The sequence below is a fragment of the Tachypleus tridentatus genome, chromosome 1 (assembly GCF_004210375.1).
Source record: "Tachypleus tridentatus isolate NWPU-2018 chromosome 1, ASM421037v1, whole genome shotgun sequence".
Classification (NCBI taxonomy): domain Eukaryota; kingdom Metazoa; phylum Arthropoda; class Merostomata; order Xiphosura; family Limulidae; genus Tachypleus; species Tachypleus tridentatus.
Window position 1 is genome coordinate 134182217 of NC_134825.1, and position 26386 is coordinate 134208602.

Genomic DNA, 26386 nt, shown 5'->3' on the forward strand with positions numbered 1-26386 from the left:
AATACATCCCAGCATTAACTTCACATGTGAACAGGAGGAAAGCAATCAAATATCATTTCTTAACCTCAAAATTACAAGAACCAATACACAGTTTAAAACAGAAATCCACCGAAAAATCACCCATACTGGACTATACATTCCTTGGGACTCAACACATGAAACAAAATAAAAGCTCAACAGATTAAGAAACCAAATAAACACAGCCATAAAACTATGCTCACCAGATAAAATTAACGATGAATTACACAAAATAAAACAATACTTTATCAACATCAATAAGTTTCCTCCACAAACCGTAGAAAACATTATATGCAACTAACAAAAATAAATATATCCCACGAATTAAAGAATCACGAAACCATATACTGCTGCATACCATATATTCCCGACATCAGCAGAAAAATAACCAACAAAAACTAGTAAAACATATGACATTCCAGTTAGTACCAAATTTATTCAAAAACTAAGCTCAAAACTAAGGTCTATACTATGTAAAAACTACGCTGACAAACACCACACTAACACTATTTATAAAATACAATGTGATAACTGCCACGACTTCTATATTGGAGAAACAAGTAGGAAAATGGAAACCAGATTCAAAGAACAAAAAAGTCATCTTCACACGTTTTCGAACACTGCAAATCAAATAAATACAACATAACCATAGAAAACACCCAAATACTAAATAAAGAAACAAACATAAACAAACGCAAAATTAAAGAAGCCTTATTTATACATCAACTCAAACCCAAAATAAACCAATACAAAGAAACACCTTTATACCTATATTAAAAAATAATATTCAAACAACTGAACATGCCCTCTACATTCCTACACTCAGTTACACAACCCCCTTCAAACATGTGGTAACCTATCGGTCAGTTGCCTCTTTCTTTCTTTGTGAACCTGACGATAACCGAAAAAGGTCGAAACGTTGTTCGCTCCTCTACATAAAAAAAAAATTCTCAACCAAAACTAGCCGTTTTTACACATATATTGGTCCAATGTATGTTTTGTAAATTTTTAGTATGTTTTCTATTGATTTTGTTTGTTTGTTTTGAATTTTGCGCAAAGCTACTCGAGGGCTATCTGCGCTAGCCGTCCCTAATTTAGCAGTGTAAGACTAGAGGGAAGGCAGCTAGTCATCACCACCCACCGCCAACTCTTGGGTTACTCTTTTACCAACGAATAGTGGGATTGACTGTAACATTATAACGCCCCCACGGCTGAAAGGGCGGGCATGCTTGGTGCGACCGGGATTCGAACCCGCGATCCTCGGGTTATGAGTCGAACGCCTTAACACGCTTGGCCATGCCAGGCCCTTTTCTGTTGATGCTCCACTGTTCTTGCCAGTTAAACTCCCAGCATAGTTGGTTCTTCGCCAGACTTTACTTTTGATTTCATTTAAATGGTTAATCCTTGCTAATTTTGAGTCATAGGTTAGACCGAGAAATTTTGCCGATGTGGCAGTCTAATGTAGTGTTTCATTCATATATATTTCCCGCTGTACTTTTTGTGCTTCGACAGCTAGGAAATACAACTAGTTGTGTTTTTGCTGTGTTTATTTTGATTCTATATTTTTGGCAGCATTCACTTATTCTATTTAATTGTGGCTGCTATTGCTGGTGTTGGTGCACTTTTCCAGACTGCCACATCATTAGCGAACTGTGAGGAAAGTCCATGGCTAGTATTCTTCAGTGGCATATTGTTTACACACATGATTAAAAGTATAGGGCTAACCACTCCTACCTGAGGGACACCAGCTTCTGGAGTAAAGTACTCAGAAAAGGTTCCCTCTACATTTATTCTACATTTTCTGTTTTCTAAAAAGTTAGACAACCAGCCAATAATTCCACGCGGTAGCCCCATTTCATGTATACGGAACCGTAGAGCACTGTGCCATACAGTGTCGAATGCTTTTTCAATGTCAAAAAAGCAGAGGACAGTGCATTATTTTTTTATTGAAGCTATCTGTTATATCTTCAATTAGTCTGACTAAGCAGTCAGTTGTTTGTCTAAATTTTCTGAAATCATTTTGTTCTTTAGGCAATTTAGAGGTTATTTCTTAGTATGCGGAGAGATTATTTCCAGTTATGCGTACTGAAATATTGCTTACACAGTTGGTCAGGCTGATTGGTCGGTAGATATTAGGTTCATTGGTTGGCTTTCCTTCGTTATGGAACATTAATATATTAGCATCCTTCCAAGAAACTGATATGTATCCAGAGAATAGTGATAAGTTGATAAGTGCTTTAAAGTGGTCAAACAATTTCGGAGTGCCCTTTTTCAGGAGGATGGCTTGTATCTCATCTTCACCCGGAGATTTGTTTTTTGTGTTTTTTATTGCATCATGAAGTTCATGTAAAGATATTCCTTTTGTTAGCATTGTGTCTTCGTAGTTTATTATGTGTCTAGTATTTGGCTGAGATATACTTGTTGGGAAAATCAAAATCCTGTAGGATAATCTAGGTTTTTCTTGCGCTTTTTTAAATTTTGTGTGTATCAAAACAAACTGTGAGTAAAATCACAAGTACAATACTAAAATAATCTCTTTAAAAATAGCAAGATGAAGATAAAAGTTTATTTTTAGATTTCACGCAAAGTTAACGAGGGCTATCTGTGCTAGCCGTCCCTGATTTAGCAGTGTAAGACTAGAGGGAAGGCAGATGGTCATGAATACTGAAAGTCAACTCTTGAGCTACTCTTTTACTATCAAATAGTGGAATTTACTGTCAAATTATAATGCCTCCATGGCTTAAAGGGTGAGCATGTTTGGTGTGATGGAGATTCAAACCCGTGACCCTCAGATTACGAGTCAAACACCCTAACCACCTGGCCATGCCGGGCTTCCTAAGTTAGAAGAGACAGGTTTATGAACCCAGTTACACCTTTAATTTTTAACTCAATAGCAGTTTAGAAATGAAATAAACAGATAAAAAATAAAAACCCTAATAAAATTGAAAAATTAAATTTAAAATATAAAAACATCCTTTAAATCTATGAACTTAATTTTATACTTAAATTTATGATAAAAATTTAAAACATAGTTTGATTAAAATATAAAGCAAAATTTAAAAACTCGTTGTACCCTACGAACTTCTGTATCAATAAACTTAAAAACATTATACTTGATAAAATTCAGAAACAAAACTGGAAACAAAAAGCAGTAAAATTTTTAACTTAAATCTCACAATTAGGATCAGCGAGCTCAGATAACCCCATGTAGGCTTTTGCGAAATTCAAGCAAACAAGATTAAAGGTAAATTATTCTGTCATAATAATAGATAAACAAGTAGACAAACAGTAGTATAAAGACAAATGAGTAAAAAGCAATTTGAAACCACTCAATATTTAGTCTTAGTTTTTGATTAAATATAAGTGCACTTGGAATGTGATAACGTCTACATCACAAAAATAGCTCATCAGTGGAGATCACTTGATGAAACATTTGTGTCACGTTGTTGTAAATAGATACGTATTTCGAAATTACTGATGTATGTGTTTTTCTTATATTAAAGCTACATCAAGCTATCTGCTGTCCACCGAGGGAAAAAATTACTGATGAGTTTAATAAATTATAACTGCTCTGTCAGAATCAGCTATAAATCGACAGATAAAGGCTCAGTTATAAACGTTTCGAATAAGAGCATGCGTCATCAAAAGCAGTAGATGAAATACGAAATAAAGTACATGGATTATTAATCTACAGAAAAAATAAAATAATAAAGAAAACATTGAATGATCCGTTACAAACACTTAGAAACGAAGAATATTAATATATAATTTTTATGGTCCTTTTTTTATTGTCTGAATTTGAGAAACTTCAATAATATAGAACGCTATTATATGTTTAATATTTTGTTTGATAGTTACTTTTAACCTAGAACATGCAGAATGGCATTTTTTTTGCAAAGTATATACATTTTGCAATTTTTTTCTCTGTACATTTGCATCAGATGTGTTTTACCGATTGAAGGAATAGCAAGGCCAAATCACAGTAATGGTCAGAAGATCACTAAGAAAGTTGCAAAGCAAATAGAGACATTAAATGTTTGAGGTTTCTCGCTTTTGCAAAAAGAAAACAAACTGCAATGTGATTAATTATTTTTCTGTATAAAAATGTTTTAGGACTGTGAAATTGTTGAAATTATATTATCAACTAACTTATGTTTAAAATAAACTGATAAAAATCAGAATAATGATAGTACTTTATTTTTGTGTTTATGTTGTTTTTGGTTTAGCTCAAAGCTGTTTAGTGAACTATTTAGACTATGTTCGCCGCAGGAATCGAATCCCGAACTATATTTAAATGTGTTACAAACTTTTACTTCATAGTTAAATATGTATTTTTTGCTGCTTTATTATTTTTCATCATGCAACATATTATAAATTAGGAAAATATAAGCTCTTTAAGCACATTTTTATACTTTCAAATGTAGTGGTTAGCACACCCAGTGGAATAAATATGGTATTCTATGCAATGTAAATATTTCTTGTAGACGACATAGGCTTTAGGTCATTTTTTTGTTCGTCAGCAAATATTTTGATGACATTTAGTACATCTAATCGCCAAAAGTGTAACATAATTGACGTTTTTATACTGTAGGCCAGAGTTGCCATCTGCAGTATTAACTGATGTTATCTTAGTAAAAACTTTTTTCAACATTTTGACATTTTTTATGCATAGTTAACGGCACAAAATGACACTTTTTGTTCAGAAAGGAAATAAAACATGTTTTGTCTGGTTCAATGTAACCGGAAAGACACACTAGCATCATTATGAGGTACAGTTCAGTTCATTCTTTTTAATAACGTCATTAAAAAGTCAGTCAGAAACGGTTTCCCAGTGACACAGAGGTATGTGTGCGGACTCACACCGCTATAAACTGGATTTCGATACCAGTGGTGGGCAGAGCACAGATAGCCCATTGTGTAGTTTTGTACTTAATTCTGAGCAAACAACAGTAAGAAACGAAGACGTGGTTCACACGGGCCCTGTGCTTTGATTCTATTTGACAGTGTCCCGAATCCCCCGAAGGTATTTTGAAAATCAGAAGAGAAAACAATGATCAATAAAATAACAAAACGCTGAAAACTTCCGCGCCAATGGACCAGAGCCCTAAATCGTTTAAGTATTTAGCGACGCTTCTGATAAGAATACAATGTCGTTAGGAATATTAATTAAGGTAGATCTGCATTTTAACAGCTATTTAAAATCTATACAGTTTAGTTCGAAAGAAAGCGAGAAGAAGCTGGAGTAGTGAATAGTTTTTCATTCAATGCTTCGAACAGATTCTTGTATGTTTCCAACATACAATATAAATCATCTTTCTTTACTTAACAAATACTAAAGACAGGGTTCGTAATTAAGAATTCTGAGTTCTTGTTTGCCAGTAAAAGTTTGAGCTTTTTGCCCAGTGGAATCAACCCACAAATAGTCTGTCAAATTCTGACTGTAATATCTTTACGTTTATATTACATTCCATAGCACCGAGAACAGTTTAATGGTGAGCGCGCTGGACTACTCATCAAAGGTTTAAGTTTAGAAACGATAAAGGTTACTTAAAACACCTCCATATACGTAACAGAAGGAACATTGTAAATATTAGTTGTAACGAAATTTCTGAAACAGACTTAACTTTCAGTAGAAATAGAAATGTCGAAGTTAGCATGTTCAAACTTCATTCAAATAATGTTGGTGGATTTAAGAATGCTTTAAATAAAGAGTTAATTTAAATAACTACACTTTAAAAAACGTAAATATGAGATATAAGTGTTTTTAACACTTTAGTACTAAAACTAACGTTCTGGATCTAAGCATTTTATTATGTTACAAACTGTAAAGGAATTAGCCATGATATTGGGCGAAGGCCTCACGTGCACTAGGTTTAGTAGAAGTAGCGTGGTTGATACATTAATGTATTCTTGTTTACTTTCACCAATAACTTATCATAATTTCTAGAAAACTTTGTTGTCCTTCCCTATTTTTACTTTAATATGTTGTATAAATTTCTTACTAATCTTCTTTCCGGGAATCCTGCCATCAGACATTTCCATAGGAAACTAAAATGATACAAAATACCTCTTTTATGCATCATTATATATTATAAAAACAACTTTATGACTTCACATTTAATCCAGGAGCAAGAAACTAAAAGCTGGCTTAAGGTTACTTTGTTAACTGGAAAAAGTTTGAGGAGTGCTAACTTATAATATAGATTTTTAACACGTATGAATATCATGTTTCGTACCTGCTTTTGTAATACAAAGATTATACAATTTATTTGATTACTTAGTGCCCCCCAGTGGCACAGCGGATTGTTTGTGGAATTATATTGCTAGAAACCGAGTTTCGATACCCGTAGTGGGCAAAACACAGATAGCTCTTTGTGTAGTTTTGTGCTTAATAACAAACAAGAAGAACAAAAAACAAGATTATTTAGTTTATTCTATTACAGCAAAACATGGTCCGGAAATTCATTAATAATATTTTGTTCTAATTGGTTGATTTACTTGTTTTCTGTAGTAGGTGATGTCTTTTTCTGCCGAAGAGGCTTTGTAATTATGTATAACCTCAGGTTAAAAGGATTAACACTGAAATATCCTTTTTATGGTCGGTCACGATACTGGCTAAGTGTAATGGCTGATTAACACTGTGAGGGAACAAAGGTTATGTGGTGATTCTATCGACTGGATAAAGAAAGCGAATTTACTTGTTAAATTCAGATGAATTTTCTTTAGGCAGTCTCTACTAGAAGAGTGTCAACAGTGTTTTAGTTCTATGGAGATTAATCCTGAAGGAGAGAAATATTTGAAGCTAAATAAAGCTTAGTAGGAAGAAATGATACTTTGTCTTCTTAGGTATACACATCGTGTTTTCAATTAATTTATTATTATAAATATTTAATTCATTTATTAACAGTTGTTTAAACACGTTTTTTTATACTTAAAGGAATTCAGTCAATTTATCTATTATAAACCATTCTGCTTATCCATTGATTGAATTTGTTGTTATTTACGGGTTTGTCTATTTGATACTTGTCAAGGAATTGGTTTTAGTTTCTGCATAAGTAGGGCTTCTTTGCTTTTACGTTTATTTATATTTGTTTCCCTACTTAGTATCGGGGTGTTTTCTATGGTTATGTTGTATTTATTTGTTCAAAAACGTGTGAAGGTGTTTTTTTATGTTCTTTGAGTCTAGTTTCCATTTTTTTGCTTGTTTCTCCAGTATAGAAATCGTGGCAGTTGTTGCATTGTATTTTATAAATTATGTTGGTGTTGTGTTTGTCAGTGTAGTTTTCGCATAATATGGACTTTAGTTTTGTACCTGGTTTTGAATAAATTTGGTGTTTACTGGAATGTTATGTTTTGTTATTATAAGCTTTTCCAAATGTTGGTTATTTTTTTGCTGATATCAGGAACATACGATATACAGCAGTGTAAAGTTTTTGTAGTTTGTTGTATCTTGGGATTTATTGTTGTTAATTTGTTGTTGGTCTAAGTGTGTGTTTGTGTAATTTTTCCACATATTTTTGAGTAAATTTGTTGATGTTAATGAAGTATTGTTTTACTTTGTTGATTTCATCGTTAATTTTATCAGGTGAACATAGTTTTGTAGCTGTGTTTATTTGGTTTCATAATATGTTGAATTTTTGTTTTGTTTCATGTGTTGAGTCCCAGGGAATGTATAAGCCAAGCCAGTGTGGGTGATTTTTCTGTGGATTTCTGTTTTGAATTGTGTATCATTTCTAGTGATCTTAATGTTAAGAAGTGCTATTTGGTTAAAACCAAAATTCAACCAATATAAAGAACACCTTTATACCTATACTAATCAATAACTGAGATCCAACTGCAACGCCCCCTACAATCTCGTACCCATTTATACTCTCGTCCGTAAGACATGTGTCCGGCAACGGGCACTTGCAAATTTTCTCTTTCTTAACCTGAAGATAACCTAGGAAGGTCGAAACATTGTTCTCTCCTTATCAATAAAAGTGTTAATATCCATACCTGCTGTTCTGAGATACATTTTTATTTCAAGTGGGTTTCTCGTCATCAAGATGATCATTTCTGCTTTGTCAGGGCTAGGTGAAGCATAGCATGTGGAAATAATGATTCAAGGGCACATAAATGAGTTTCTGGCAGACATAGGACTGGCGAGAACACTAGTAGATTTTTCTATCTTAAAAGCTCTTTAAGTGAGACCGACACTATAGCCAGTAAATATTGATATCATTCTTGAAGTTATGAACGATTAGACATTAAAGAGAGTTAGACTTCTGGTTTGGTATAGGAGGTGTCACCCATAGAACAAAAGTGGTCGTTTGTAATTTCAGGCGATCTGGAATAGGCATCGTTTGGATTAATGTAGTGCACAGCTTATCGAGCAGTTGTTAATGTACAATGGGTGAGTTGATGTTTTATGAAAAAACATCCAATGCCATCTAGATCAAAAACAATAATTGTAGACCACATGAGTGTATTTAGCAAAAAAAAAGATAATACCTTCAGATACACAAGTAAAGTTTTATCGTTTAATCTGTACAAGGTCTAAGCTATTGGTGCCATGTAGCATGGTTATTGAGGCCACACAGTAAACATGCAATATTAGCTGTCTGAAAAAAAAATCATATCTCGGTGTTGCTTTATAATTATGGACAAATTGCCATCCAGCTAGATACTGAAACAGTTAGGGATATGGTAATCGAATGTAAACAATCAGTGCTAGCAGTAACATTAGGGTTGCATTCATCATATCAAATTAAAGAGCAAATACCTGAGGGTATTTTCTCACAATTGTGCTGACAATATGGGCACAATAAAGCAAGAACAATTCATTGACGTGTTGTATTTCTGTGAATTGAGCTTCTCGAATGGTTCCTTGTTATTCTGCATTGAATTCGTTCTAGTATTTTTATGTGAACTTTAGTATTGTAAAGAGATAAGTATTATTATATGCTGAATCTATTGATGAACTATCTTTGAATTTCGTATAGAAATATGGCAATTAATATGCAAGACACTGTTTAAAGAATTTTTTTAGTATATGTGATCATTCATTTGTAAAATAGTTTGAATATTGTTATGTTGAAGTTTTTATTAAATTGAATTTATATTGTTGTTTATCATCTTGTCTATTTTATTATGATTAGATTGTTAGTAATTTAATCAATCTGTTAAAGTACCTCTACTTCAAAGAAATTAGTCCCTTTCATATATTTCTTTGTTCAAGGGCATTTATGTGTCCGTGTACTTACGATTTTCGTTGTTATATAGTAATATTGTGTATCTTTCTATGTTATAGGTTTATTTTTCTTGTACGTGTTTTTCTGTATTAAAGGGTCTTTATTGTATTACTTCATGAATTGAAAGTGCTCATCATTCACTGATGTATTCACAATGGTTAATTTTTATTTCAATATATATTATATTGAATTTTTCAAATATAGTTGAAGGTTTGTTTCGAGTTGTAATTAAACAAATTTCTAATATTAAGAGTTGTGGCATGTAATCATTTATGGGAATTATGGAAGGTTAACGCACTTCTCGACCATCTTATATGTTAAAGGTTATTAATTTTAAAATTTAAAATCAACTATTAACTTGAGAAAAAGCCTGAAACATAAATAGAAAAAAAAATGTTCTATTGATTAAACCCACTTTTAGCATATAAACACGATACATAAAAACATCGAGTTGTTTCATTCTAGTTATCCGTGCTTTTTTGTTGTCGTTGTTCCATCATGAATAGCGTCTACTTTGCCAGTATAGCGAATGCTCCAATTTTGCACATCGTGTGGTATGGGTCATCAACAGCAATGTCTTTAAATGACTAAGTAAATGATAACTAGTGCATCACAATGAGCAATCACATGTGATACTTGTTGTTTGTGGATGAAACCAAACCCTATCTTTTAAGCATGTAATGTCCGTTTGAGTCACAGTACAGAGAGCTATACTTGATTTGAGACATAAATAAATAAATAGTCTTCTTAAAGGATATAAGTGTTAATTTAATCTTGATCTGGTAGAAAGGTGAATGTTCAGTGCTTATACAGGTACTGTTACTTAGCATTTAAAATTTTACAACACGTGTCCAATCTATTTTTATAAGCTTAAAATTAGTTATTATTTACATTCAGGATTGGTCTGCAATTTTACTGCACAAAATTCCTATTATAAAGAAGAGCTGTTTAATGCTCCTGCATACCCATTTTCCATAAGAATGCTAAAAATGTTTCTTAAAATAATGCCTTACAGACCCGTGCCCACAGTTTACTTCGGAACTTTTGAACATTCAAAACAAACTAGATATACATAAGTTCAAATACAACATTTGTATATCATTATATACACTAATCCTTGGAGTTGTCAACTGTTGAAGTGCTGTTTGCTCCTTGTTTACTTACCTTAAAACTCCCAGGGTTTCACATCAGTATACATATAACCTTCTATCTTAGAGAGGGTCTCTGTTGCCTCCATTTCATGCTTTTCCCTCCTGGGTGTTAAATACATTGTCAGTCAATATCTTAATTGGAGTTGATGGCATTTTTTCATCAACTGCACCATTATCCTTTCTGTTGGAATGGCTGAATACCTTTATCTTCTCAGAAAATTATGGCCTAACCTACCACTTGCTGCTTTCATCAGTGAGATCCCAATTAGTTGTCTGTAATGAAACAACCCTTGTTGGTAGTTATCTACCACCAATGCCATTGATTTCTCCTGAATAGCTGAATAGCCATATACATTCCTGCTCAGAGAAGTTTCTAGCGTTTTATTTACCTTTTGTACTCGCTTATTAGGTGTTGCAGTCTCATTGGTTAGCAGAAAGGTGCATATTGGTAATTTTTCCCAACCAATGTGAATAACTGTCTCACCTGTTGATGGGATGGTTCAAATTAGTGGCTTTTGCTAATCAATGGGATAGTTGTCCCCTTGCTGACAAGATAGATCATGCTTGTGACTTTTGCCAAGCAATAGGAATAACTGCCCTCTCTGATAGCAACATGATGCATGTTACTGATTGTACAATTCAATAAGTGTAGCTGTCTGACCAGCTGTTAAAACAACTTATGTTCTCGGGTTTTTTTTTCGGCATTGATACTATGATCATGATTCTCAATGTTATGTTGTGCCTTCTTTTTAAGCGTAAAAATACTAAATAAGGTACAATAAAACGCATTTTCATTGCGATAATATGAGAAAAAAAGACAAAGTAAATATTGTTTATAAATACAGATATTGGAACAGTGTCTATAAAGCATTCTTACAAACTTAAAAATTCGTGGAGAGTGATAAGCTCCACTAATCATGTGTACTTCATAATAGGTTGCACATCGACTCTTTTAGAGCACTTATGTATAATTAATTCGAATCTGTTTAATAATAATCATTTAGTACAATATTAATGTTTTACTTCATTTTACGAATACTTTGTGTTTTCAGTTATTTAGATGTTGTATACATAAATTCATATTGCCTTTCAAGAATAATCTACACAGTATACAATAATTGTTATAATAATTTAGAACTTTATTGTCGTCTGTTTTACTTGTTTCCCTTAATCTAAATACAAATTGAAATATTAAGTTTATGGTAAAATTTGGCATAATGCCAAATGAATATGTGCTTGTTTAATATCTTGTTTAAGTCCTACATTTTTTGTAAATTCATCTAATAAATCAATCTACTCATCTACGTTTTGGTGACTCTGTGTGAAAAGACATAAAACTATTAGCGTTTTCAAATATAATCACTTTTGATATATTTTTATTAAGTGAGTTTGATTGATTTTGAGTTTCGTGCAAAGCTGCACGAAGGTTATCTTCGCTAGCAGTCCTTAATTTAGCAGTGTAACACAAGAGGAAAGGCAACTAGTCATCATAACCAATCGCCAACACTTGGACTACTCTTTTACTAATGAACACCCTCTCGGCTGAAAGGGCGAGCATGTTTGGTGTGATGGGGATTTGAACCTACGACTCTCAGATTTCGCCATAAAACCACGTGGCCATAAGGGTCAGTTAAGTAAGATATATACACACGCACACATACATCATTAATAAAGTTTTGATTATATAATCAAAAGCTGCTTGTTATAAACAAAACAACTAAAAAGCATGTTTTACCAATTACAATTACAGCATTGAAATAAAACTTTATTTATAAAGGCTGTTAAACTGCAGTTTTTTTAATTATCAAAATTTACTCAGAGCCAATTTTAAATAAAAAATGTCTAATAAACAGCATTGGAGATTTGTCTTTTATTTGCTAGAAGGTATTGTCCAGGCAGCCCTTCGTTCATTACAATAATTTTAATGCTTAGCCAAGTGACTGAGAGTCAGAAGTACATCGAATTTCTATTTATATATAAATTACAAAACTTTCAAAATTACAGTACTGAATACAAAAAGCTAGCAAAGCTTTGAAACCCAGCATAACTTATTAGACTATATTCTCAAACAGTGATTTGTAACAGGCTTAAGGTAGCTTTGAGTTACTATTTATACACCAGTTTAATTGCAAAAGGAATAGGGAATCTGCAATGTAATATGTTTTCCATCATGAGTATTAAGCTTATTTTTACCTGATGTTACTATCTCTATGTAATGAGTTACACTGCTATTTTACTCATATTTAGTCAGTGACATATTAAAAAATGTGGGTTAATCATATTTAGAAAATCTGATAGAATTGTCAGTGACTAATGAAAAAATAATGCTATGTTAAACCTTGCTTCATTTAAGGCCACACAAGCTCTGAACTGATGGATAAAGATGAAACAATTTTATTACTTCGTTATAAAAAAGAAATAAAACTAGAGGGGAAAATAAATGAATTAAATGTACATTTATGACAACTGCCTGTTGCTAAGCGATCTATCGCAAAAACGATGACTTAACTTCAGATCATGATTTAAACAATCGCCGTCACTGAGTATACATAAAACTAACAATCACGTTATCGAGCTAAAAGTTGAATGTCTAATACAAACACAACTGATAACTTTCGGAAACGTTGATTCGTTATCTTATTATTACTAAACGGATAAACCTCCGTAATCTCGCCAACTACTCAATCACAAGCAGCCTTGTCAGCATACTACGCTAATGCTCAACTAGCATTGGTCAAGCGTGAAGATTGCTAACGAAACTGTTAATCTGCCGTAAGAAACCAACTGTCTATAAAAGTCAACTACATAAAGAAAGCTCAGATTTTTCCTGTTGGATTCTGTGGCCCCTTAACATGGCGCTGGGATCCTTCATCCTTTTCCTATCGCTTCTAGTAGCTGCTTTTGCAGGTAAACTCGTACATTAAACATTACATATAACACTGAGAAAATATTAATTAAAGAAAATTTTATATAGACGCTTTTTAAAACTTGAAGCTATGAGCAAATTATCTGTAAATATTTAAATATCTGATCATAAACTAAAACCTTATCATACGTAAATGCTATTCTATGTTTTAAAGTAAGCTAAAATAACCCCTAATAAATAGTTTAAAGACTAATGTTGATGCATACAAAAACAAACATTTTTTTCTTTCATTCCTCGTTTAGGACCTATCAGCTGGGATGATTCAAAATGTTCAACATCATGTCCTACACGTAAGTACTAACTTTTTTTTTTTAGATTTGTATTTTTAAATGTGTAATGTTTTATGACATTATTTAACTAGACGTTTTTTGTACGTTCTAAATTTGAAAAAATATTAATTAAGCATTTGAATTGTGACCTGAAATTTGCACTAACTTAGCTATGATACTATACACAAAGTAATTTATGGTTTGTCTTCTGTATTTTATTGAGACCATACATTCAAGATGAGAATCAACAACTGTTTGTATTTAACTCGATTTAAAAGAACTGAAATACAGGTTTAATTATGTAGCTAAATTTCCATCCTTGATTTACTTTTTAAAAATCGCTAGTGCGTTAATGGAAGTGCCATTAATTATTTGTTAATATGTCAAGCCACAGTTTTTTACGGTAACATAAATATCATACCACTGTTCAGAAACTTTCTTTACATTATCCAATGATTGTTTTGTTGATGATACTCTGAACTTCAACAGATAAGGTTTAAAAGTTTAAACCAAAATTACGATTTGCTACTGGATTTGATTTTTGACTCTAACAGATTTAAAGTCAGATCTGTTGTTTTTAATACTACTAGTTCCTTTGAAAGTGTAAAATTTTCGTTTTTTTAACCTTACTATAATATTGTTTTCGCTTTTCTGTAAGGCGAATTACAAAATTAAAGGGGCAGTTTCTTTTATCTATATAATGCAATGTACGTTTGTTGATATATGTTGAAATTTATTATAAAGCATTTTTATGGTAACTGATGGAGAGTTGCAAGTTTTACTAATTTCCCTGATAACTTTTTTAATATGTTAATTTATTAGCTCCTAGTCTTCAAAGTCAATATTTTCGAACAATAATAATTGTTCTGTTTGTATTTTATATCAATTAATACTTTACAAATAATATGATCTTTTCGTTTTTAAAGTTCCGGGCTCTTGATTTATTAGCATTGTTCATTTTCAATTTGTAAGTACTTGTAAATCATTATACGCCACACTGAAATTTCCTAGTTATAAATTAACAACATCGTTAACAACTGAAAGTGACAAATCATTATAAAGATGGAACAACAAACCAAAATAAATGATACGGAGCTTACAATAAGCTTCGTGGATTATATATAATCTAACTTTCGATGTAAAATACGGTAGAATTGTAGAGTTTTCATATTATCTCTAAGGGCAGTAGTTAACCTTATCATCAGATATTGTTTTGAATTTTAAATTAAATGCTTCATTGCACGAGCCTCAGTGACATTTATTTATTTGATGAATCTTTATTCCTTTAATGTTTTTAGTTGAGACCTTCATTTATTAACATTTTCAACATCAAATGTTTATATATTCAGATTAAGCCGCACCAACAATGAACAAAATGCGACCTTTCTTATAAATTCTAATGACAAATTATCTATTACTGTTCTTTTACTGCATTGGTATGTTGCAGTTCTGGTCAACGACTTGTACATTGCCCTTAAAATAAGCATAAACGTTGAAGGCCAAAACACTTTAACAAATCAGATATCTGACAACATTCTGTTCACGTGCACTGTTTGAATAGACTTAATACCCAGTTTCCAAAACATGACCAAACAATGATAAGATATATGGTTTGTTCAGCGAAGGTATTCCTTATTAATCTAGCTGTACTTCAGCTTTATCTTGTTTTTGGCATTAATCAACAGTAATAATTATATTCTTCTTGGCAATTTCACAAAAATAATTTTGTTATTAAAAACGAAAGGAATAAAAGCATAAAAATATTTAATCAAATTATAGATGATGACCATTTTCAAAAATAAAACAAATAAGTAATGGAGAACGAATTAGAAAATAGAAATATACACAGTACACGTGATAAAAATCTGTATTCTATAGTAGATAAGATTTCTTCTATTTGTTATAACAATTGAATACAGTGTAATCCATAAACACTTCTTAGTTCGAACTTAAATGCAAAGGAAGGAAAATTAACTTTAGGGACTTTTTATCTAGGTCCAATTGTAAGCTCAGATATTATTTTTAGTATTTCTATACTGTCGCTTTAATTGAAAACTGTTTGAATGTGTTATATTAAAATTATTTTAATACTCAAATCGGCATTTTACACAACAGCAGCAGCCAATTCAAAGCTGTGGAAGATGTACATTTTGACATTATTTTCCAAGCGTTATCTCAGCTCTCATTAGAAAAGTACAGCATCTTGTAATATGTAGAAAAACCATAAGCACGAGAGTCAATTGTAATAGTTGATTTCCTGTGTATACAACAGTATGCGACATAATCAAAAATATTTCATTTGGAAACAAAGCCAAAACTATATCGATTCACCAAGATAAGTTTTCTAGCCATAACTTCTGTTAAACGATTTAAGCAATTGGAGAATGAACTGGGGTTCTTGCTATTAGGTACGAAAACATACCAAACGCAGTAACTGTGTATTTCTCTGTAATCTTAGTGTTCAAATAGGAAATACGTAACCACTATCTTCTTATACCAGATTGATTGTGAAAGAAAACAGGGAAAAGTACTGTGCTTTGGATATAACAGCCTCACGACGGAACCTTTTGTAAGGGAAACTACATTACAAAGTTATTACCAAGATGCATTTTCATGAACAGTATACAAAATCACTTGATCCCTTTTTTCAATGCAAAAAATAAAGTTCTAACTTTCATATGTTCAACGGTAATGCGCATAACATCTTAACACTAGAATTACTGATATAGACCACATCGATTGTTAAACATTCTTTAAGCTTTTTATACATCTGCCTCCCACTGGCACGGTGGTATGTTTGCGAACTAATACCACTAGAAACCGGATTTCGATGCTCATCGTGTAGCATTGTGCTTAACTTAAAATAAACAAACAATTAATACACCAACATTCTGATAAAGGAATGATTTGTTGGTTATGGTGTTCATAATAATATAACAGTAACTCGAGAAATTACTAAAAACCTTCGATAATTCAATTAATCATAGTAGTTTTGATTTTCACTACGTAAAGGGCTATCTGCACATAGTTATCCATAATTCTGAATTGATAAGTGGGAGGGATGCTAGTCAATAGTACCTAACGTCAACTGCTGATATACTCTTGTATGACCAGATAATGGTATTTGAGTGTCACTCTTTTAGCACTTCCATGGCCCAAAATGTAGATTACGTATCGCTACTACGAATCATGATTCATGAATTCTTAGATTCACAATCCAAGTACATTCACTGCTAAGCTACACCTGACTCACCCAATACTGTTAATCGCTGGTAGATAGAAAATTAATAACTTCACCATTTATTTTGTCAGCTCCTTAAACCGAAAGTAGCAACTGGCAAAGACGTAACATAAAGCAGTATGTTGGCTTTACTGATAATGAAAGGCGTAAAAAGAAGTCGGTAATTTTAGGGTTTATTTATCAACATAAAATTACTAAGTAATGGATACGTCAGTTCAAAACTGGATTAATAACCTTACATCCAGTCAAATTGCATACATGGAAAACAAAAGAAACCATGGGGCATTAAATCATGTAACCCCTAAATAAAAACTTCCGGTTAGTGTCTTATTTTCCTATATTATTATGTATATCTTTTGTACATAGAAAAACACACACATACTTATATATATATATATATTAATTAATTATTATTAAGATTCCATCTAGAATACCGTTATATATATATTCTATTTTATAGTTTTTAAACTTATATATCGAAGCTGAAATTCTTTGTGTCTTTGAAAGTAATAAAATCACCGTCTACTGTTACATAATGTTGATTAGATAATGTTAATACTCATACAAACTAAACGTGTTAGTATGAATACGTTGTTTGACATATTTACGTTTTGTTATTGTTTTTCTTGAAGACATATTTTGAGAAACTAACTTCAGTTTGATAAAAAAATCGTACCTTTTTTGTACTGTCTCGATAGAAATCAGACAGAATTATAGTGCTTATTATAACCAAACTTATATGACAGGGATATACAGAGTAAGAAAAATTGTAGTTATAATAAATAATAAGAACACCGCTAAACGAAAGATAGCGTTTAGTGGGTTTTGTCTGTTTGTTTATAATTAAGCACAAAGCTACACAAAGAGCTATCTGTGTTCTGCTCACCACGAATATCGAAACCCAGTTTCTAGAGGTGTAAGTCCGCAGATATTCCTTTGTGCCACTGGAGGGTATGCCTTTGGTGGGGAAAAAAGAATACTACGAAGCACTGTTGTGTATACACAACAATATATAAAGGGCTGACTGTAATGTAAAACGTTAGACAGTCATCGTTTACAAATGTTATCGTTGTAGACGAATGTATCTATGTGCTTAATGTTACGTTTTATAATTTATTTCGGACGAGTTTCCGACTTATATTACGTACGTTAACGCTTACTATTTTAAATAACTGGTAATTCTAATATTAATTTAGAAGTTGATTAATTATTAACATGTATTAACTTTGCGTTATTTGTCAACAAGATTGATACACATTTTCTTTTTTTAACACATATTTTAACACACAAACAAGTAAACAATACAATTTATAATAACGGTTACTATTAATAGTTATTACAAATGATAGACTTTTTCCAACGATTTTACAAACTTACATATAATATTGAGTGTTATATCCGGTCTAGAACTGAGTGTTTTATTAACGATCCAAGTCCATGACGAGCAAATTAATTACAAGTTGATATTGTTACATCTTGTTTACGGCCTGGCATGGCCTAGCGCGTTAAGGCGTGCGCTTAGTAATCTGAGGGTCGCGGGTTCGCGCCCGAGTCGCGCCAAACATGCTCGCCCTCCCAGCCGTGGGGGCGTTATAATGTGACGGTCAATCCCACTATTCGTTGGTAAAAGAGTAGCCCAAGAGTTGGCGGTGGGTGGTGATGACTAGTTGCCTTCCCTCTAGTCTTACACTGCTAAATTAGGGACGGCTAGCACAGATAGCCCTCGAGTTGCTTTGTGCGAAATTCCAAAACAAACAAACAAACATCTTGTTTAATCTCAATATCTTGGTTCATACTTGAACCTAACACCGCTTACAAGTTCACTTAATACCGAGGAAGGTTATTTAATGACCTCATAGAAATTCTTACGTCCCAAGTAATTCACTAAAGTTGAACTGTTTGTAATATTCGAAATCTGTAAACGTTCCTAGTCAAATTCGGTAGTTTTCCGATAAATAGACGTTAAACACAATTATAGCTTTCTAGGCCGATCGCATTCTGACTGTAGCTAACCAATGATAATAGTCCTATTTGTCTCTTGGTTTTTTATATAACAGTCAGGCGAGACTCTAGAACATTTATTAAAGTTCACTTGGCGACAAAACTATCAATTGCTAGTATAACGTACACATCAAGTACTTATAGGTTCTTACTCAAAAATCTTCTACAAATGTCTTGCGCAACATACAGTTAAGAATATATGTAACGTTAAAAAAGAAAAACTATACAAAAAGAAGCGTAGGCACTAAAATAAATGTATAACGATAAATCTGTTACATTAGTCATTTTATTAAAGAATGATTTAATCAAACGTTTATTTTATGACACTGTTAGCATACTGAAAACTTTACATTACATTTTCATGAACTTTCATATGAATGTTGAAATTTAATATTAGTATAATACTTAACTCTTTTAAGCTGAAAGTTTTCGGGGGATTTGTTCGTTTGTTGTTGAACACAAAACTGCATATGTGTCTTGTCTAATTTAAGTATATAAATCCAAATTTTAAGACTAAAAACCGTCAGAATTTACCTACAATTCTCAAGGAAAGGTATTTTCCAGAGTAAAATGCGAAAAACTTATAGTGCAGAATTTCTGTCTGTTTATATTTTCCAAGCGTGTGTTACGAATAAAGTAAATATTACATGAAGAAAAAAAAGTTTATTTTTTGTTATGTATACAGATACATAGTTCTACATTTTTTTGTTGGAACTGTTTCAATTCTTTATAATAGAGCACTTGAAAGTTTCTTAGAGATTGAAAAATTCTATTTCACATGATGCAGCAATATTTCCAACTTTAGCTTAGCAAAACCAAAAAGTTGTGAAGTTTAGAACACTACATCAGCTATTAGTCTAGCTCCTAAAATCTGTCCTTCTTGAACATAAAAGAGTCGCACCTAATTTCAGTGTTGCTTGACGACTGTCATAGGATAGAACTTACATATGTTGATGTGTTGCAGAGTAATTTTGTAAGAGAAATGTTTAACAAAAATAATAAGTCGGTTAAAGATCTTATCAATTTGATATCCTGTGGAAAATAGACACACTTTTAAGCAGGCGTTTTTAATTTTTCGCATCGTGCCACTATGAGATATTAATTTGTCTTTTCAGTGTAGCAGAAAACATTTTTATGGCTCAGTGTTAAGTCAATGGGCTTACAACGCAAAAATTCGGGTTTCGATAGTCACGGTGGGCGGAGCACAAATTGTCCTTTGTGTAACATTGAGCTTTAAAACAAACTATCTCAAAATACGATTTATTGAAACGAAACTTATAAAAGAATGATGCGTATTTGCAACAGTTCATTTGGTGAAATATAAGAAAAACTGAGTTAAGAAAAATAACAATTCTTTTAAAAGCATTTAAGGGATATATAGAAAAATCATTATATGACACATTACCAAATACAGAATAAAGTTGTGAAAATACAGAACTTACGTAGATTGGTTGACGTACTTTAAGAGACATTCAACGTCCTCATACACATGTGAAAGATTTTGACATTCTCACTAAAGCGTGAAATCGAATAAAATCGTATAAGTAACGCATAAATTATATTTTAAATACTGCTAAGAAATATTTTCTTCAAAAATATTTTATCTAGAAAATATTTTAATATTTACTTAAACATCTCTACCTATAACATTGGAGGATATTTTTGCTTATTTATTTTGTCAAATTATTCTCACCATGTATAATACTATTATACATACAAAGAGTAAAAACAATTTAAAAAAACAAGGATGATATAGGAATGGCAATGCCAAAAAGGTTTGGTTTTTGGAATTTCGCACAAAGCTACTCGAGGGCTATCTGTGCTAGCCGTCCCTAATTTAGCAGTGTAAGACTATTGGGCTACTCTTTTACCAACGAATAGTGGGATTGATCGTGACATTATACACCCCCACGGCTGGGAGGGCGAGCATGTTTAGCGCGACGCGGGCACGAACCCGCGACTCTCGGATTACGAGTCGCACGTCTTACGCGCTCGGCCATGCCATCTTAATTAACAAAGTCAAGCTGTTTTTATGGAAATCACCGCTGAAGTTTTACTTCAACAACAGATAATCGCGAGATACAACAGATATCTGATTGAAACTAGCTGAGATACATTATTTTTATGTCGATATTATCAGACAATTTGTTTTCACTAAGCAAAAAGTACAAAGTTTGATATGCTTGTACAATAACAGGCTATAAGTGTGTTGCGAAACAAGAAATTTAATATTGTAACAACGCTAAAGAATGATTGTACAGTATGTGTATAATTTAACTCTTGTATTAAATGTAGTGATAACGTGGCTGTTATATTAGTCAGCATATAAGGCAGATTTTAGTCGTCAATTTAAAAATCACACGTCAACAGAATACTTTTTCAGCTGATGGATGAGATAAACACAAGAAACTACTGATGACGACTGTAATCTACTGATTGGTGAAAAATAATCATTTGATCAAATTTTATCAAACCTTTCATTGCGAACTCTTTCAGTGCTTGATTTGATATCCTTGACATTGACCATGCTTCCAAATAGCTCTTGTTAAAGGACTTTTAATGGCATTTCCGTAATATGACATAGGGCGAACTCGAAATCGCTTAACTGAAAATTATAAATACATCTGTATTAAACATGAGGCTAATAAAATAATAACCCAACGCATATAAAAATAGGCATTGAAAGAAATTGAATATTAACCAAAAATATATTTATCACGAGGCCTATTTGTGCTAGCCGTCCCTAATTTAGCAGTGTAACACTAGAGGGAAAGCAGATAGTCATGAATACTGACAGTCAACTCTTGAGCTACTCTTTTACCAACGAAAAGTGGAATTGACAGTCATTTATAACGCCCCCACGGCTGAAAGGGCGAGCACCTTTGGTGTGACGTGGATTTGAACCCGACATCCTTAGATTACGAGTCGAGAAGTGGGTAGTAGCACATCCACTATAAAAGTGAGTTGGAATCCCACTGCGTTTTAGATTTTAGGTCTTTAAGTAATTCAAGAAGCTAATGTATCGACATTTTATGTTAACTGAATTTTCACACTTTGATTTCTAATTGTATGGTTTAAGGATCCATTGAATTTTCATGTCTAAAAGAAAAAAAAAAAAATAAGTGAAAAGCATATAATTTGTGTCTCATTTCAATAAAATCTGCTTCAATTTCCGCCTTGTTTAGTTTACACTTCCTCAAAGATTTATGAAATGTTTTAACTTGTGCGTGGGTTTCAATAGTAAAGTCACATCGCGCCATCTGCTGTGTCCACCGAGGAAAATCGAACCTCTGAATTTAGCGTTGTAAATCTGAAGACTTACCGCTGTCCCAGCTGGGGACAATAAGTTAAGTAAGAATCCAGGTAGCTCTGTCCAGTCACATAGGGCCAGGCATGGCGAGGTGTTTAAGGAACTCGACTAGTAATCAGAGAGTCGCGGGTTCGAATTCCCGTCGCACCAAAAATGCTCGCCCTGTCAGCTGTGGGGGCGTTATAATGTGACGGTCAGTCCCACTATTCAATGGCAAAAAGAATAGCCCATGATTTGGCGGTGAGTGGTGATGATTAGCTGCTTTCCCTCTAGTCTTGCACTGCTAAATTAGGAACGGCTAGCGCAGACAGCCCTCGTGTAGCTTTGCGCGAAATTCAAAACAAATCAAAACCAGTCACATAGAATTTGTTGTACAGTGCTTCTGCCTAGTTTGGACTAACTTGTTATTTTGTAAAATGGACGGAAGAAAGGCGGAAGACTTACGAAACGTCGTCCTCTACACTTGTGTCTCCACAACAGGCAGTTGCCGTCCATTCTGCAAAGTTTCATCATGAATACTCTGCCTCAACAATCTACTGAAGAATAACTTGTTATTGTTACAGTTCCATAAAGCGCTTTCATATATGAACATAGCTCAGAATCTAGTAAGTTCAGTCTGCTAATATTATAGTTCCTTGTGATTAATTATGAAACGCTTCTACTTAGTTTGAATGTTAGAATGGTTGGCCATCTAAAGGCATAAAGTGCTTTCATACCTGGAACAACGGAATTTATAAAGCCAAATCTAGCTTTGTCTATTAAGTCACGGAACACTACTATAACCTTTCTCTCTTTACAAAAAGATAAAAGTTCTAATATATGCTATAAAAGGCTTTACAGGAATATATGTTTTAATAGACTATGGGGATAGTATGGCAGGCGTCACAAAGAGGGAGAGAGGGATGTTCTAACAGACTTAAACAAATATGTTTTAACACACCTTACTAGAACTCAAATGTTCCTAAAACTTTTCACAGCTACACATATTCAAACTTTTCGTCGAGAGAGATATAATAGACTTGACAGAAACAGTGAGATGTTCTAACACACATTAGACGGATAACTTAACAGAATTTAGAGAGAAAAATAGATTTTAACAAACTCTAACTAGAGATACAATAATATTTTGCGTGTTGTTTTGTTTTGTTTATTCTCCATTGCGCATTATATTTATTAAGTTTAAACATCCTTGCAGAGAAGAAAACATTTATTGTAACAAAATATGTTTAGAACATCGCAAAGCGCAAAGTTTTTATGTAAGTCGAAAATCGATGCGAATTAATTTGTCGTTTTTGAAACAAAATCAAACTTCAGGTCAACACTTAAAAATTAATTGTTTATTTGTTGTTGAACAAAAAGCTACACAATGGGTTATTTGTAGTGTGCGTATCACGGGCAACGAAACAAATCTTTTTTAAAGTTACAAGTTCGCACACTCACTGCTAAAACAATGGTAGGTTTTCAAAAACCATAAAAGGTAAGAATAGTTCGTGGTAAGAATAGTTAATTTTTTTTCAAAGTCAAATGAAAGGACAGATACTTCAGTTAGAAGCTCTGAGATGAAATCTTAGACATTAATTTTTATGTGTGCTATTCCCAGTTGTTGTTGTTTTTTATGTTCAAAATGATTTTGTTTGGATTTCCCTTAAAGATCCATGAGGGCTTTTTACGCTAACCCTCTCTAATTTAGTAGTGATAGACTAGAGGGAAGACAACTAATTAACGCCACCCACCACCAGTTCTTGGGATACTCCTTTTACTTATGAATAATGGTATTGCGCGTCAAATCAAAACGCCTCCATGGTTGAAAGGGCGAGCATGTTCATGTGTCGGTAACGGGGATTTGATCCTGCAACTCGCAGATTGAGAGTCAAGTGCCCTAACAACCACGTCTGTTATTCAATATGGGATAGGCTTTGGTTCAAAACATTTTTATTATTTTTCTTAATTCTAAATATATTTGACCTGTATGTATAATGTTCGAATTATAATCTTAATTTAAAATGTCATGATAAATTAATACCAAAATCTGCCTAAGAAGCAAATAGCTGCAGAGAACTTTTAAATTAATATTTGACTATAATTTTTCAATAACAAAATGAATGTTCAATATTTACTGCATGTTTTAAGTACAACACCAAAATATACTGTGGGCAAACAAAACAGTTTAAAATGATTTGAAACAAGAAATATATCAGTAATTAGATCTTATAAGTAGTTTTGTTAATGTTATATGAATGTTTAGATAAAAGATCATGATGATAGGATTAATTAAAAGTATTGACGGGCGTACTGTTTATTGCTATGTGTTTGTTCTTGGAGACACTGTCCACGTGGTTATTTGTTTATTTGTCATGACTTTACAACAGAATACATCGTTAACAGCAAGATGAATTTGAATATTAACTAGCTTGCTGATTGACCGGTTTTTCCGAATTATGAATGAAGTCAATTCAAATAAATAAAAATAAATAATAATTGATGTTAAAGGGAATAAATAATAACGTACTGTTAATTTTCATTTTAGTTCTAATTATTCCCCTCTCTCAGAATTCAGGCCCGGCATGGCCAAGCGTGTTAAGGCGTGCGACTCGTAATCTGAGGGTCGCGGGTTCGCATCCCGGTCGCGTCAAACATGCTCGCCCTTTCAGCCGTGTGGGCGTTATAATGTTACGGTCAATCCCACTATTCTTTGGTAAAAGAGTAGCCCAAGAGTTGGCGGTGGGTGGTGATGACTAGCTGCCTTCCCTCTGGTCTTACACTGCTAAATTAGAGACGGCTGGCACAGATAGCCCTCGAGTAGCTTTGTGCGAAATTTCAAAACAAACAAACTTTCAGAATTCAGAAAATATAACTTTATTTTCAACACTGATTTACACAAAAATAATAGTTTTTTTTGTAAAATATTGTAAGTAATATACTCATTTCCACATTCTTAGGAGATAAAAACAATTAAAAGTGCTTAATTAACATTTTTAACATAAGTTTTCAGTTAATAAATTGAGAACTCAACGAGAAAGCAAATCAAAACTACTGGGATATTTTTTATTAAAGATACTGATACTAGAAAGGATAAAAATATGTCAGTAAGGAGTCATACTAATTCTCATAAAAATGTTTGATTAGTAAGTTAATTTAATTGTGTTTCTTTTAAATATGTGTTTGTGTATTTAACCTTAGAATTGTTTTAAAAGAAAAACATTTCATCTTTTTTCATTGTTTTACTTCACATCCTCGGTGTTTTCTGCTCAGAGTATCTATTAATAAACAGCTATTAATATATTCATGTAAGTGTCAATTTTAGTGAAAAGGTAGTTGAAAAGTTTGTAAAACTAGATACAGAACACCTTAAAATCAGATTTTACATTTTTCATCACGTTTGTTGAAAACATATTTAACCATACAGACTGTTTTAATTTTAAACAACACTATAACAAAACCACAAATAATACTATTTTAGTTAGACATTAGGTTCTGTATTTCCGGTGCTGGAACTAATTAAAGATAACCAGAATTGAAACACTAATGTGGAGCAGTTCCGGAACTGGAGCAGGAGCTTCTTGACTGAACCAGTCTGGAACTACCAGCTCCGGAGCCTGAACCATGAGGCTATTCCGGAGCCGGAAGCGATGAAGTTGGAGCATTGCCAACCTAAAGCCCTTGTCCTGGGCAATATTTTTCATTGGCACTAGATATAGCAGATACATTGTGATTGACATTTTGTTATATATTCGTCTTTAATTTCACTCATAAGTCTTAACTTTATAAGTGGTATAGTTTAAACAGTAAGTTTAATTAGCTATACTATTAATTTATTCTGTATATACTTTTAATTTTCATTTATGTAGAAACTTGCTTTGGTCATATATCAATATTAATTGATGATGAAGGAACCATAAACGTATCTTATGGGTTATTTTGTAAATATGAGAATTGTGGTTTAAAAGTCAAAGCCATAACCTTTTTATTAACCTATTACTTGAAGCTGTAGTATCATTTAACCATTGATCATGACATTTCTATAAATAGAGACAGTCATAACTGAGTGCTGAAGTAATTTGGGATAAAGCGAATAAATTTTATAATACAAAGAATACATTGGTAGATTTAAATTAATTTTAAGACTGAAAGCTGACAGATAAAATTAACTAAAATTTCCAAGAAAGACTTAGTGAAGGAATTGAAGATTTAAGATTGAAGAATTAAAAATTTCTAATCTTTATCTATTTCCACGCGTGCC

The 26386-nt window shown here is 32.6% G+C and overlaps 1 protein-coding gene across 1 annotated transcript in view; it reads left to right on the forward strand.

Moving 5' to 3' along the window:
• The first annotated feature begins 13130 nt into the window (after positions 1 to 13130).
• The window catches only part of LOC143224794 (apolipophorins-like), a 145321-nt gene continuing 132065 nt past the window's right edge, over positions 13131 to 26386 (forward strand). Inside the window, exons 1-2 of the mRNA XM_076453108.1 lie at positions 13131 to 13306; positions 13568 to 13615. Coding sequence (XP_076309223.1) covers positions 13252 to 13306; positions 13568 to 13615 — 103 coding nt within the window. The 5' untranslated portion in view covers positions 13131 to 13251. The remainder of the gene's footprint in view (positions 13307 to 13567; positions 13616 to 26386) is intronic.